Source organism: Ptychodera flava, assembly GCF_041260155.1.
Source record: "Ptychodera flava strain L36383 chromosome 23 unlocalized genomic scaffold, AS_Pfla_20210202 Scaffold_24__1_contigs__length_23054250_pilon, whole genome shotgun sequence".
Lineage (NCBI taxonomy): Eukaryota > Metazoa > Hemichordata > Enteropneusta > Ptychoderidae > Ptychodera > Ptychodera flava.
In genome coordinates this window covers 21626284-21638891 of record NW_027248278.1, presented here as the reverse complement: position 1 = coordinate 21638891, position 12608 = coordinate 21626284, and the positions used below count along the sequence as shown (strand labels likewise).

General features: G+C 37.6%; 1 protein-coding gene across 1 annotated transcript; it reads left to right on the top strand.

Annotated features, from left to right (window-relative positions):
* The first annotated feature begins 1617 nt into the window (after positions 1-1617).
* On the top strand, positions 1618-6894 carry LOC139124847 (zinc finger protein 883-like). The gene has a single exon (XM_070690956.1). It carries the CDS (start codon positions 1833-1835, stop codon positions 3339-3341), a length of 1509 nt encoding a protein of 502 aa, XP_070547057.1. The 5' UTR covers positions 1618-1832; the 3' UTR covers positions 3342-6894.
* Positions 6895-12608: the final 5714 nt, after the last annotated feature.

Below are 12608 nucleotides of genomic sequence, written 5' to 3'. Positions count from 1 at the left end.
GATTTTCAACATATTCACCAGCCAAGACCCAACCAGATAAAAATAAGACCTAGTGATTGACTTGGTGGCTTCTGCCTAATTTTGCCAGGCTCTGACATTAGATTTCTGATAATATAACTTGTCTAGTTTTAGGAGGAGCAAAGATGGCAAGTATGAAAGACAAACTATATAAATCTTAATTTAACCTTAATGTATTTCAGTTGGCTCCAAATTAAAAGACTTACTTTTGCTCAAACTTCATCAGCAAACTTTCAACCAGTCTCTTACAAAATCAAGAATAACAATCGGGGGATCATGACCGTGCAAATTTTGGCATGAGAGAAACAATTACCAGATTTAATTACGGTATTTGAAATTCAAAATAGCAGCCATCCCTGTCTTATGTCAATTGGGGGAAATAAAATTGCCAATTTTGCCAAATAATTAAGCCAGTGGCTCGAGAAAAGCATCGTAAAAAGTTGAGTCCCAAAATCTGTCCCCCGTGTGAATCTGCTACCTTTTATCAAAGGACTGATGTTCACCAGATAAGAACCACTGTGACCCCTGACCGTTGGAAACCTACCAAATGAATGCTAATGATAAGGGTGACCCTTTTATTTATTTTTTTTGTTTCTCATCTCCAGAGGAATACTCGGGCAGGGCGGGTGGTCGAAATAAAAAAAAACAAGTACCACAAAAACTGAAAAAACTATTTGTTTCAGTTAAATTTTCTGTCCGTTCAGTCTCTGCAATTTTTAAGTACGAAAAACGTGCATTTGTTTCAGTTCAATCTTCTGTCCATTCAGTCACTGCAATTTCTTGCGTTTCAGTTCTGTGCTCTCTGTCCTTTCAGTCTGAGTCGCTGCAATCTCACAATTTGTTGGTGCTGTTGCTAGGATGATCGCCTCAGAGGCGGCGCAAATAAAAAACGGGGTTTTTTTTTCATGTCGGAGCTGAAATTTACGGTCGGTCGGGAGATGAGAAACACAAAAATAAAAAATGTCGCCCTAATAGTCCACCCCTCACAGACAACGCGCGCCAATGTTTCCCCCCCCCCCCCCTTAAAAACCAAAGTCTCCCTGGCGCGGGTTTTGTCCCGGCCGCTGCCCTGAAGCGCAGTACTTTTGTTTAAATCCCACTCCCCGAGTGTGTTGTATAGTAAAGTACATATAATTAGCACTTTTGTATCCTTTTTGAATGGCCACGATTTTAACACATTTTTTTACTTTCTACATACACAAGGTTCCGAAAATACTGACCAAACTGAAAATTACTCTGAAAATTGGGTCTTTGTGGGATATTCTGCCCATAAATATTTACTTGCCCAGACTCATTTACAAAATAAAAAACGAAAATAATTACAGTGTGCAAGTTACTTTTCGAAGTCTGCGGTTAATTTCATCATTTGTGTCAATTCATTGCTTCTGCTCGAGAGCGACGTCATTTTCAGAGTGAGCTAAAACTGTCATGAAGCTGAGGATGAGGTCAACTTTGCGATCTCCTTCAAAAGTAACACACGATACGTTGATTGCTTGTTTTTCAATTCTTTCCTCCAGGCAAAGAACTACTATTTTCTCCCACAGCATTAGAATTAGACTATTTTTTTCATAGTTGCACAATTATCCGTATCTTTAGGTACAATTAATTCTTTTAACAGCTCTTAAGCAGCTTTATATTAACCAGTTTGTCCTTTTGTTACAAAGAATCCTAGATTGTAAATGAAACGAGTACGAATACGAACTTAATCCCAGCGTGCTCAGTGGATAGAGGACGGACGAAGCAATGCAACGAACCTCACCGATGCACGTGTGGTGAAATACATGTACTGACAGCGTATTTAAAGAGAGAAAACAATGGACGGATTCTCTGTTGATGTTAGAGAGGCTGGTGGAGACGAACACTTCAAGGAGGCGAGACCTCAGACTGACAGTACAGAAAGGGAGGGCGGTCATCAGATCTCAGAATCGTATGGCGGACTGGACGCCGTAGTTGAGATAAAAACCGAGCCTGTCGATGTAGAAGAAAATCACTCCATGCAGTGTGAAGACGGGAAGCTAACTACGAATCAAGATGGTGAGAGTGTTCAAGCAAATCCTCGATCTGACGACGAAGCGGCGGACAGTAAATCCCCAAACCAAGAGTATAAGTGCAGCGAGTGTGCTGAAATATTCACGACGAAAGCTGCGGCCCGGAAACACGTTGAGTTGCACATGTTCAATGGTCGGGACTTTGGCTGTGATTTGTGTGGAGCGAGTTTCAAAGAGCCCATGGACTATGCCAAACACATGTATGCTGGCAGATGTGAACACGATGGGGGCGTATCTGAGGAGGACGAAGAGGCTAGCAGTGGATTAGAAGGACCGAGCGGCGAGGGGACGAAAAAGAAGAGAAGAAACAGGGATCATTTCTGTAAACATTGTGGCGATCTGTTCATGGGGGTACAGACATTAAGGAAACACATGAAGGACATTCATGGAGAGAAGCTGGAATTTAAATGTGAAAGATGTGATAAAATATTTGCAAAGAAGTCAAACTTACTTAGACATGTCAGGGCGTTTCAAAACCGAGAAAGTTGCTCAACAAGATCCCCCAGGAGTATGGAAAACAGTGATATCCACTGCCCAGTCTGTCAGAAGAAATTTGGTTCAAACTGGAACTTGACGATTCACATGAGACTGCATAGTGGAGACAAGCCGTTCAAGTGTCGTCCGTGTGACAAGGCCTATACAAGTAAACAGTCCCTGATAGAACACCAACAAAGCGTACACTCGGATGTGAAGCCCATTCTGTGTGAAGTTTGTGGAAAGCGATTTCACCGCCAAGTCCATCTTCGCAGGCATATGGTGCAACACTTGGAGAGGAAGTACCAATGCAGGACCTGTGGAATGCGGTTCCTAGAGTTTGGGAAGTTCACAGCACACACCAAGAAACACAACGGAGTTTTTCTCTTCCCGTGTTGCTACTGCGACCGTAAGTTCAAGGCAAAACAACAGCAGATAGGCCATATCAGGACACACACTGGGGATCGACCCTACCGATGTCCGGTGTGTGACAGAGGTTTCACACTGAAAAAAGCCATGGTGAAACACAACAAACTCATGCACTCTAACGAAAGGAAATTTGGATGTCAAGCGTGCGGTAAACGATATAAAGAGAATTGGGCATTGAATAAACATGTACGAGATGCTCACCAGACTGAAAGAACGGAGAATGGGCCACAAGACACTGAAACTGAAAGTGGTGAAAAATTACATCAGGCTGAATCTGGACCAGCAGACTTGAATCAGATGGAAGTTCCTCAGAACACACAAAGCTACTCAGACTATCAAATGTCATTTGCGCCATTTTCGTCGCTTCAGTAACACTGGACACGCCGGAGTCAACGGTTGATGCCTGGGCACAAGGGACTGTTATCACTTGATTGCTTTGCTTTGCTATTAATAATTCGTGAGATATGATGCCGAGAACAGGGTTGAGGCAGAGGAAGACATGTGCAAAGAGTTCATAAAGATTCCTGTCTTAAGTTTTAACCCTTTCACCCCCAGTTCCCTGTATACAGGTCCAACTTTACCATAGAAAACAATGGATTTGGGACAAACCATGGTGGTGAAAGGGTTAATGCAGTGACTGTTAGCCGCGCATTGTATTCAAAGATTTAGGTGACCAATAGTAGCGTGTAATTTTAGATTCTCGATGTAGTAAAAACTTTAAATGTCTGCTCAGCTTCTTTCAGACAAACATAAATCAAGATAGCGCAGGCCCAGTCCCGTGCTAATGCAAGAGTGATTCCGCTTCCTGACTTTAATATCAGGATATTTTACCTGTTATACAAAGTTGCATTCACTCACAGATGCGTGTTGGTATGTGAAAATTCATTAATAATGTTGAAACATTGTAGCAACAGCAATTGTGCGTCATGTTTCATACAGTGATATAAAGATTGATTCAAATGTCACATGCTAAATAATGTAAAACATAATTTCAGATTATGACCTTTGAACTTTAAGCTTTCCAAACATTTCAGAAAGCCCAATAAGTTTTAACCCTTTCACCCCCAGTTCCCTGTATACAGGTCCAACTTTACCATTGAAAACAATGGATTTGGGACAAACCATGGTGGTGAAAGGGTTAAAACTCATCAGACACAAGTGTCCAAGGTTTTTAGAGAGCGTGTTATGTGTAATTCTACCAGCACAGCAGTGCTTGTCTAATGCTAACTTTTGGTGATCTTTTCATCATTTTTAATTTTACTGTCAACCATAATTTCTTGTTCTACTTTCCAAAGCATGTTGATATATACAGTATTCAGCTTGTCAACTCAGCTTGTCAAGGAGTAAATTGACATATAACAAATAATAATAAAAAAAAATAATCAAAATTAGCATTACTGGCCCTTCAACATATGGCACAGACATTACAATAAGGGTTTTGCTCAATGGATGTAACTGTATGTAGCATCAGAACGGGGAAAAAAGTCCTCTCAACTGAGCCAAGAACTCACTTCAGTTACCTTCTCTGTCGATTTTTTTTTTCATTTATTTCATTTATTATCCATTTCATTTATTTGTAGTAGTTTTGATGTAGTTCAGTTACAGGTACTGAAATATTAATTTAATCAAAGCGGTGATGATGTATTGTTGGTGCCAGTAGCATAGTGTGTGTCGTTTATTTTATTCTGCGGACACAGATTTGGGCAAATTTCTTCTTCCTTGTTTATTTTTTATTGCTGGAGATTTTGTAAGATCGTCTTAACCCTCAGAGCACCAAAGTCAATTTTTATTGCCTTAAAAAATACACCTCAGTCAAGTTTTTTGCCAAAATTTTTGATTAAAAACAGTAGCAGATGAAATGTGATGTCCGTTTCATTCAAAATTATTGAAAAAATTATGGAAAATTCATAAAAAATTGGTGAAATGTTGCACTAAAATTTTGGTGGGAAAAATTACAGCACTCGAAGGGTTAAATGAGATTTTTGTAGTGTCAGTCATAGCAAGTTGTAGTGGAGTGCCACTTTCTGCTCATCTCATAGTGTTGAGTAAGAAAGGCACATCAAAAATTTGTGGACAAATATTCATTTTGTCCTTTATTAGGTAGTATAAATATCAAAAGTGAAAGACTCAAAGATTTTGCTCAAACTTTCCCAAAGGAAGCTTTCAACCATTCTCTTTCAAAATAAAAATAAATTGGTAGTCAATCACCGTGAAACAAATTGTGTAACATTGACTGATATTTGAAATTCACAATCACTCCCTTCCTTTTAATTTTTAGCTCATATTTGGTGTTTATATAAATACCAAAAAGAGCTTACCCCGGTATATTGTGAGTCGGTGGCGTCTGTATGTTTGTGGGTATGTATGTGCGGATGAATGTCCGTCACACACAAAACTCCCATACCGCCGCGGCCTAAGCTACCATCTCAGTATTTTGTGTACAGGTAGATGCAGGGGTTGAGATGTTAATTTGTTCAAATGAACACATCAGTGTCAAAAATGTGCAAATGAGGTAAGAAAAAGGGAAATTCTGCAAATGTTCAGGAGTGGTCGCATGCCAATGGCTGAAACAGGATATTCCACTGACCTGTAGTTCATGTCATCGTTTATGAACTGTTACATATTAACAGACCTGCTCAAACTAAGGGACGGACCATTAGATCTTGGGAGGGGGTGGTCACAATGAAATTGTGAACATTTTTTTTACAATTGTAAATTTCTAAAAAAAATTTTTCCAAATGAGAAAAGCTGTGCTAATTTTTTTTTCTGAGTAAATTTTCAGATTTATAATTTTTTTTAGTTCGACGCTGTCTGAGGATACAATGTACATCCATATCACTAGCGCAAATAAGATTGCGTGCTGTAACTACAACATACATATGGCCTAGTGATTTATATTGCTGATAGATTTTGCGAAATGTTGCAGATCATCTTTTGACAAGCTGAGAAGCTGTTTGCAAAAAATGTGGTGAAATTTCAATATTTGTGTTTTTAGGACAATTTTTGCCCTTTTTTGATCAAAACATCTATTTCTCTGTAGCAGTATGTCAAACTTCTGTCATTCTTGTTTTTCTGGTTTAAATACTTCTTGTTGTTTTTCTGGTTGTACTGTGCAGAAATCATTGTCATAACATCAACGTAGAATTTTCCTGCGCTGAACAGATAGAAACATTTATTGTTGATCTTTGGTACTTGTATGTACCAATTCTGATCAAATGTGAGCGACACCGTATAATGCGGTATTTTTTTCCCTTTAAAATGATCCTACACAAGCTCTAAACAAAAAAAAAGTATTGTAAATTTTAAAAAGTGACAGTCCAAATATCTGTCCCTGAGTTGCATTCTGTTTTGAAGAATAAACTCTTTCATAATGACAGTTCAGTTTTATCAACATGAGATCTAAAAATGGCTGTCTTTACCGTGGTCAAATTTCCTCTCTTTTCTCATGTTGCTGTTGTCAGCAGAACTTAAGAAGCTTTTTTCTAACAGCCTTGAAGGAACATTACATAATAATCCTCATACATACATACATACATACCGGGTACATAATATTCCTCCGTGAAATAGCTTTGTTCTCTGATACCGTTAGATTATTATCATTGATTTTTGTTAAAACAGACCCCCAGAAGGTGGTCTCATCCGTTTGGACAGGTGAAACTGTTCCACCTATTTCCACATCAGTTGGGCCATCCATGCAATTAAAAGCAATTGGGTAAGACCAAAGTCTAAAATTTTAGAGGGTTACACAGGATGGTATAAATAATTTGAGGTCAAGAATTTCTGTGAATGGTAAACTAACCCAAATTTTGTGTTAAGTAGTGTAGTGTATGACATTCTAGACTGCACTTTACCTGTAAGTAATTCACAACTCAAGTTGTAGTATGTATATCATATGTCATCAATAAAGTCAAAATCATGCAAGAAAGTTTATATTTTGGTCACTTTTTGTCCCTGAGAGGGACAACACTTGCTATTTAAAGATCTACCTGAAAGAAAACAAGGATTTTTGCATCTCATGGTGCATGGCAACAAGTTCCATGGTAAACATAAATTAGTAATGCGAGTCGGGGTAGTAGCTGGCCAGGAGACGACCAGATTAAAATCAGATGCAGTGATTATCCTGATGGCTTTCTCCTAACGTGTTTCACAAAACTGCAGACAACAGTTGTTTGATGCAACTTGTGTAAGTAGGCCCGGGGAGGCGAAGACAGCGAGTGTAAAAGACAAATGATATTGAATGCGCAATTACTGTGGGGTAGAAAATTTGCATTTTCAAGAAATTCATAATTTGCAAATCGAAGTTTATGTAGTGCAGGGGAATTTGACTTAAAGATCAGTGCTAGCTGCTTGTTGGCACTCTCCATGCTCCCCCCTCCCATGTAAGAGGGTGGAGTGTAGACAGCGCCCTCAGGCAAGGGATCTTTCAGCCCAGAATTGCTTTGGCGGTTACGATGCTGAAGTTAGACACGGTTTCGGATTCGGTTTCGGATTCGAGAGACTGAAAGAAATTTTATATTTTCAGCCAATTGTTACACTGTGGAATACTGGATTTTCCTTACTTTCCCTGGACCTTTTTTCAGCTAAAATAATATCTAATCACACTAGACAAAGTGAAAATAAGATCACAATAAACAATGCATATATTTCATGGCATAAATTGTGTGCATATATTCACAAGTAAAATGGTTAAAAAATAGAAATTACAGAAAGCTTCAAAGCACTCTAATTTAAAATTTAAAGGAAGTGTCGAGCAAGGAAAACAATATTTACAAAACATACTTTAATCATTTTATATGTCACAATGTGTGTCACATGGTTTAATGTTAATATGTTGTATTAATTTGATGTTTTGATTGATGTTGTTTTACATAATATGTTGCTTAATAAAGATAGCATTGAATGCATTTCTTTGAATTGTGCGTAGTACTGTTAGCTTGAATAGTCTGAACTGCATAATGCCCATAATTGAGATGGACAGCTCATAAGTTGTAACTTTTGACTGATTTTTTAAACAGGTTTTGTCTTGTGTAGTCATGCATTACAGTTCCTTGCTCTACTGCCTAAAGTGTTTTGATTTTTTAAACTTTATAAATTATGATTATATATGAAACATTTATGTCATGAAATACATGCTACATTTATGTGATAAAATACATGCTATTTGTGCTGTAATTTCATCTAGTTAAAATATCTCCTTGTGTATCAGTAATTATATTCTTCGAAAAAATAATAACATAAGCTGGAAATATAAAACTATTCTCAGTTATTCGAATCCGAAACCGAATCCGAAACCGAATCCGAAACCGAATCCGAAACTGAGTCCAACTTCAGCCCAGGATTGCTTTGGTGGCTTTCAGAACTACCTTTGCTCTTCACAGCACCTCAGTCAACTGTCATCTGATTTGTTACTTTTCCGGGCCAAACTCTTCTGTAATACCAGTATGGTACTCAGAATCTTGCGTTTAGCATAGCAGTTTAATATCATTGACAGAAAACCAGAGCATAGCACAAAGTATATGTTTGGGCAGAGACTATAAAAGTGTCTGCAGTCTGTGGTTTTTGGTACCTAACCAACTCTATAGAGAGTTTCTAAACTTTTCTGGCTGGTCCTAGAGAGTGAGATATAAATATTAAATGGAAATCTGATTTCAAAGGATTCCAGCTCAGAATGGTGTCATCGTGATCTTTTTATTCTCTATTAAAAAATTTATTTCACTGCTTAACTTTGAGGCCTGACTTTCTGGAAATTTTAACCCATTGAGTGCTGTAATTTTTGCCGCCAAAAATTAGTGCAACACTTTACCAATTTTTGTGAATTTTTCTATAATTTTTGGGATAATTTTGGACCATGGACGGCCATCACATTTCATAGGCTACAGTTTTCATCAAAATTTTGGGAAAAATTTAAAAAATGACAGGGATATATTTTATAAAGGCAACAAAAAATGACTTTGGCTTGTAGGGTTAATACCAGAGCTAGAGCTACATATATATAGGGGCTGAAGGCCTGAAATGTTGTGATCAGCCAATCATATTGAACACAACTTAGTTTTGCTGGATAGAGTGCGCCCTCAACCAGCTGACTCTGCTTCACACACAGCACAGATATTCATGTGTTGACAAGAAGTCGGTTACCAAGTGATTAGCAAGTAAACCAAACATGCCAACTACAGGATGATGCTCTATACTTATCAAAGTGACCCCTTTCGAGGTTTCATCAGTCCAAATATTTGCCGATACTCAGCGGCTGTTCTTGTTTCAAGTTCGTACTCTTTTAAGTTATTGAAAAGTAGCATGAAACTCAGACAACTAAAAGATCAGTACAACTATCGCTGTCCGTCAAGTTAGCAAAGTGAAGTTTATCATGTTCTCCGTGTCATCATGAAAATATGATAACCAGTCAGGAAAAGAACTATAAATTTGTAACATAGTTTGCCACTGAATGTCACAAGCGTCAGGTATTTTCACAATTAACAGTAGTTTGTGGTTGTTCAGGGATCATACTGATATTATTTGTTGTCATGGTAATGGCTTTATTATTGCAATAATATAATTCAGGCAATTTTATAGGAACCATCTGAAATTGTCGTACAAGGTCAAATAAGAATATTTTTTAGGGGGTATGAGGTGATTTAAAATACTTTCCTGACTTTCACATTACCTTACTTTTTTAACACATGTACAATGAACTGAAAACTACAAACTAGTATTACTATAAATTTTACTCTGCACTACTAAGTCATACACTCTAATGCTACAATAAGCTGTAACACGTTCGTTTATCGCCGATGACATCACACACTCTCCTCCCATGAGTCCTTTCGCGCACATGGGATTACCAGGCCATTTTCATAAATGTTGTCTACAACAACTTCTCTTCTCATCGCAACGTAGTCGTCGGCACGCGCCAGTATGTGGCAAATTTAGGCTTCTTCTTCCCTATTCACTGGAGTGAGGTTTCCCTTAGAAGAGTTTTATATTTTTTCGCTAAATTTAGAAGTTAGACACGCAGCTTAAAACCTGATCTCCATGGTTACATCTTGACAATGCCATATGGCCAGTAGCATTCTATCAAAACCTGGTGCAGAGTGTTACATTTTAATATGTGGACAACGTCAACACTTTGTACTTTGGTGTTAGGGCAGGGGTTGGGATTATATGGGCGAGAAATATTTGTTGAATTTGTGCGACACTCTGCGACAGTCCCGTACACTGTGAATTTCAAAGAAAGTACCACAAAAACAAATGCATTTCTTAGTAGTGGTTAGTGGTTTTATTTTTAAAAATACCAAATTTTCCAAGAAAGTGTACAACAACATTCCAAAAGAAAATTTGAATATGACCACAGCTGAGTAAAAATTCAATGTGGAGTGACCATGTCAGAAACTAGGATTCTCTCACTATTGTTGTTCTTAATGTCAACTACTTGATCTAGGCTCTACCCCAATCCATGTTGAGATAAATAGTATTCAGCTTGTCAACTTAGCCTACACATGTGCAGATAATTGCATTGTTATTGTTGACAAGTGAATTGTGCTTTGGACTAGAATTCAGATGTCAACAATAACAGTGCATTTTACAGGTACAAACGCTGTGTTGACAAGATCAATAGTTGGTGACTCAGCAGGCTCTGGTCGAGTAGAACAAGAACTTGCGACTGACATAAAAAACAAACAGTGTAAAAACCATCACGTCACAACTACTGTCCCTTTAAGGTAGAATATGCGCCTTGGGGACAAAAAGTCAGACTCAAATTTTCACAATTCTTTTCTGATCTACCACCTGTGGGGTCTCATTTTAAAGCTCTTGCGGTAAGAAAAACTTTCACCATCTCAGATTTTCAAAATTCCACAATTTTCTTTTTTCCATAGAATTAACACAGGGATGGCGGCCACTTTGAATTTCAACTATCAGTAATCTTTGGTGATTTGTTTCTCTTGTATCAAACTTTGCATGGTGACCCCCCAATTTTTTATTCTTGATTTTGAAAGAGAATGATTGAAAGATTTCCTGAGGAAAATTTGAGCAAAAGTTTCAGTCTTTCACTTTCGAGGCGCATACTACCTTAAAGGGACAAAGTTGGCCATTTTTTATGAATTTTGTGGGATGCAGGACACTACTTATATTGTTTGACATGTTGAAAGATACTGAATGAATGGGTGACAATGCATATATTCAAACCCGGTTTAAGACACGATACATGAAACCATTGTCATAATGAATTAATGGTCATGACCATTATTCACCATGGTTTCATTTGTCTAAAACCTGGGGTCGAATATATACATGGTCACCCATTCATTCAGTATCTTTCAACATGTCAAACAATATAAGTAGTATCCTGCATCGAACAAAATTCATGAAAAATGGCCAACTGTGTACCTTTAACTGTTTACAAAGACTGTTAGACATTTCTCGTTAAAGACACATGCCTATCAGATTCACCTGCTGAACAAAGTCACAGGTTGAAATTACATAGAAAACAAATGAATAAACCTCTTCTGTAACCCTCCTATCCTAAAACAAATCTAATCCCTTTGCATTATAAAAACATGCTTTAAAGGTATTCGGTCACCTGTTTTTTAATAGCCAATCACAGATTTTATGACGGCAGCTGCTTTTTAAAAAGGGCGTCCCCACACGACCAGCCATGGCATACTTAACAGTGTCGTCTGTATGACCTTTGACATATCAAATCTGGAAGACCGACAGCTACAGGTGTTACGGGGTAGTACGCTAAGCCCCGTCCTTTTACCATATATGGAATATGCAAATTTACGGTGAATGTGTACCTTTAACAGAAATCAGTCATATTTACTCACAAAAGAAGACAATAAAGTTGGCATTAAGTGCCTCAAAGGCACAGGTTGTTTATCATCTAGATATATATAAACAAAGTTACTTTGGCAAAACAAAGGATTAATACGATGTAAATATTCCGTGTCAACACAGACAAATGCAAGCACTGGAGTGCATTTAGAAACACCCACTGATTAGCTTGTCAACACAGCTTCTATATGTGTAGCTGCGCTGCCATTGTTTACATTCTATGTTTTTAGGGAGTAGAACAAGAAACTTGTGGACAAAAAGAGTGAAAAACCATCAAAATTTACGGCTACTGACCCTGTTAAATGTCCATAGCCGTCACTTTAAAAATATACACAACCATACCAAAGGTAATGAGACTTAGAAACAGATTAAAATCTTCTAGATTAACTAGTAATACATGATTTGTAGTAAGGAAATTTTATAAACATTATTGTATATTGTGGCAAGGCTATATTATACCTAAAACAAACATTTGATGAACATCTTTGAAACATGTACAACAACGCATCAGACCATGTGCACGATCCACTTTTGAAACCTGGAAAAATCAGACTATATTGATTTGAAATGCCAGAAATAACTGTTCTGGTAAACATCTTATACACCACTTTCTATTCATGTAACATGCCATACTATTTCTATTGTCTTTCCATACAGACATAATAATTCTGATTTCCTGTGAGACGTAAGACATGATAGTGTGTGTGTGTGTGTGTGTGTGTGTGTGTGTGTGTGTATATATATATATATATATATATTTATCATACATGCTATGCCTGTATTGCCATTCTCCTATTGTTCAGACGGTAC

Excerpts from the sequence above, each read along its gene's own strand:
- LOC139124847 (XM_070690956.1), top strand. The coding sequence starts at position 1,833 with ATGGACGGATTCTCTGTTGATGTTAGAGAGGCTGGTGGAGACGAACAC.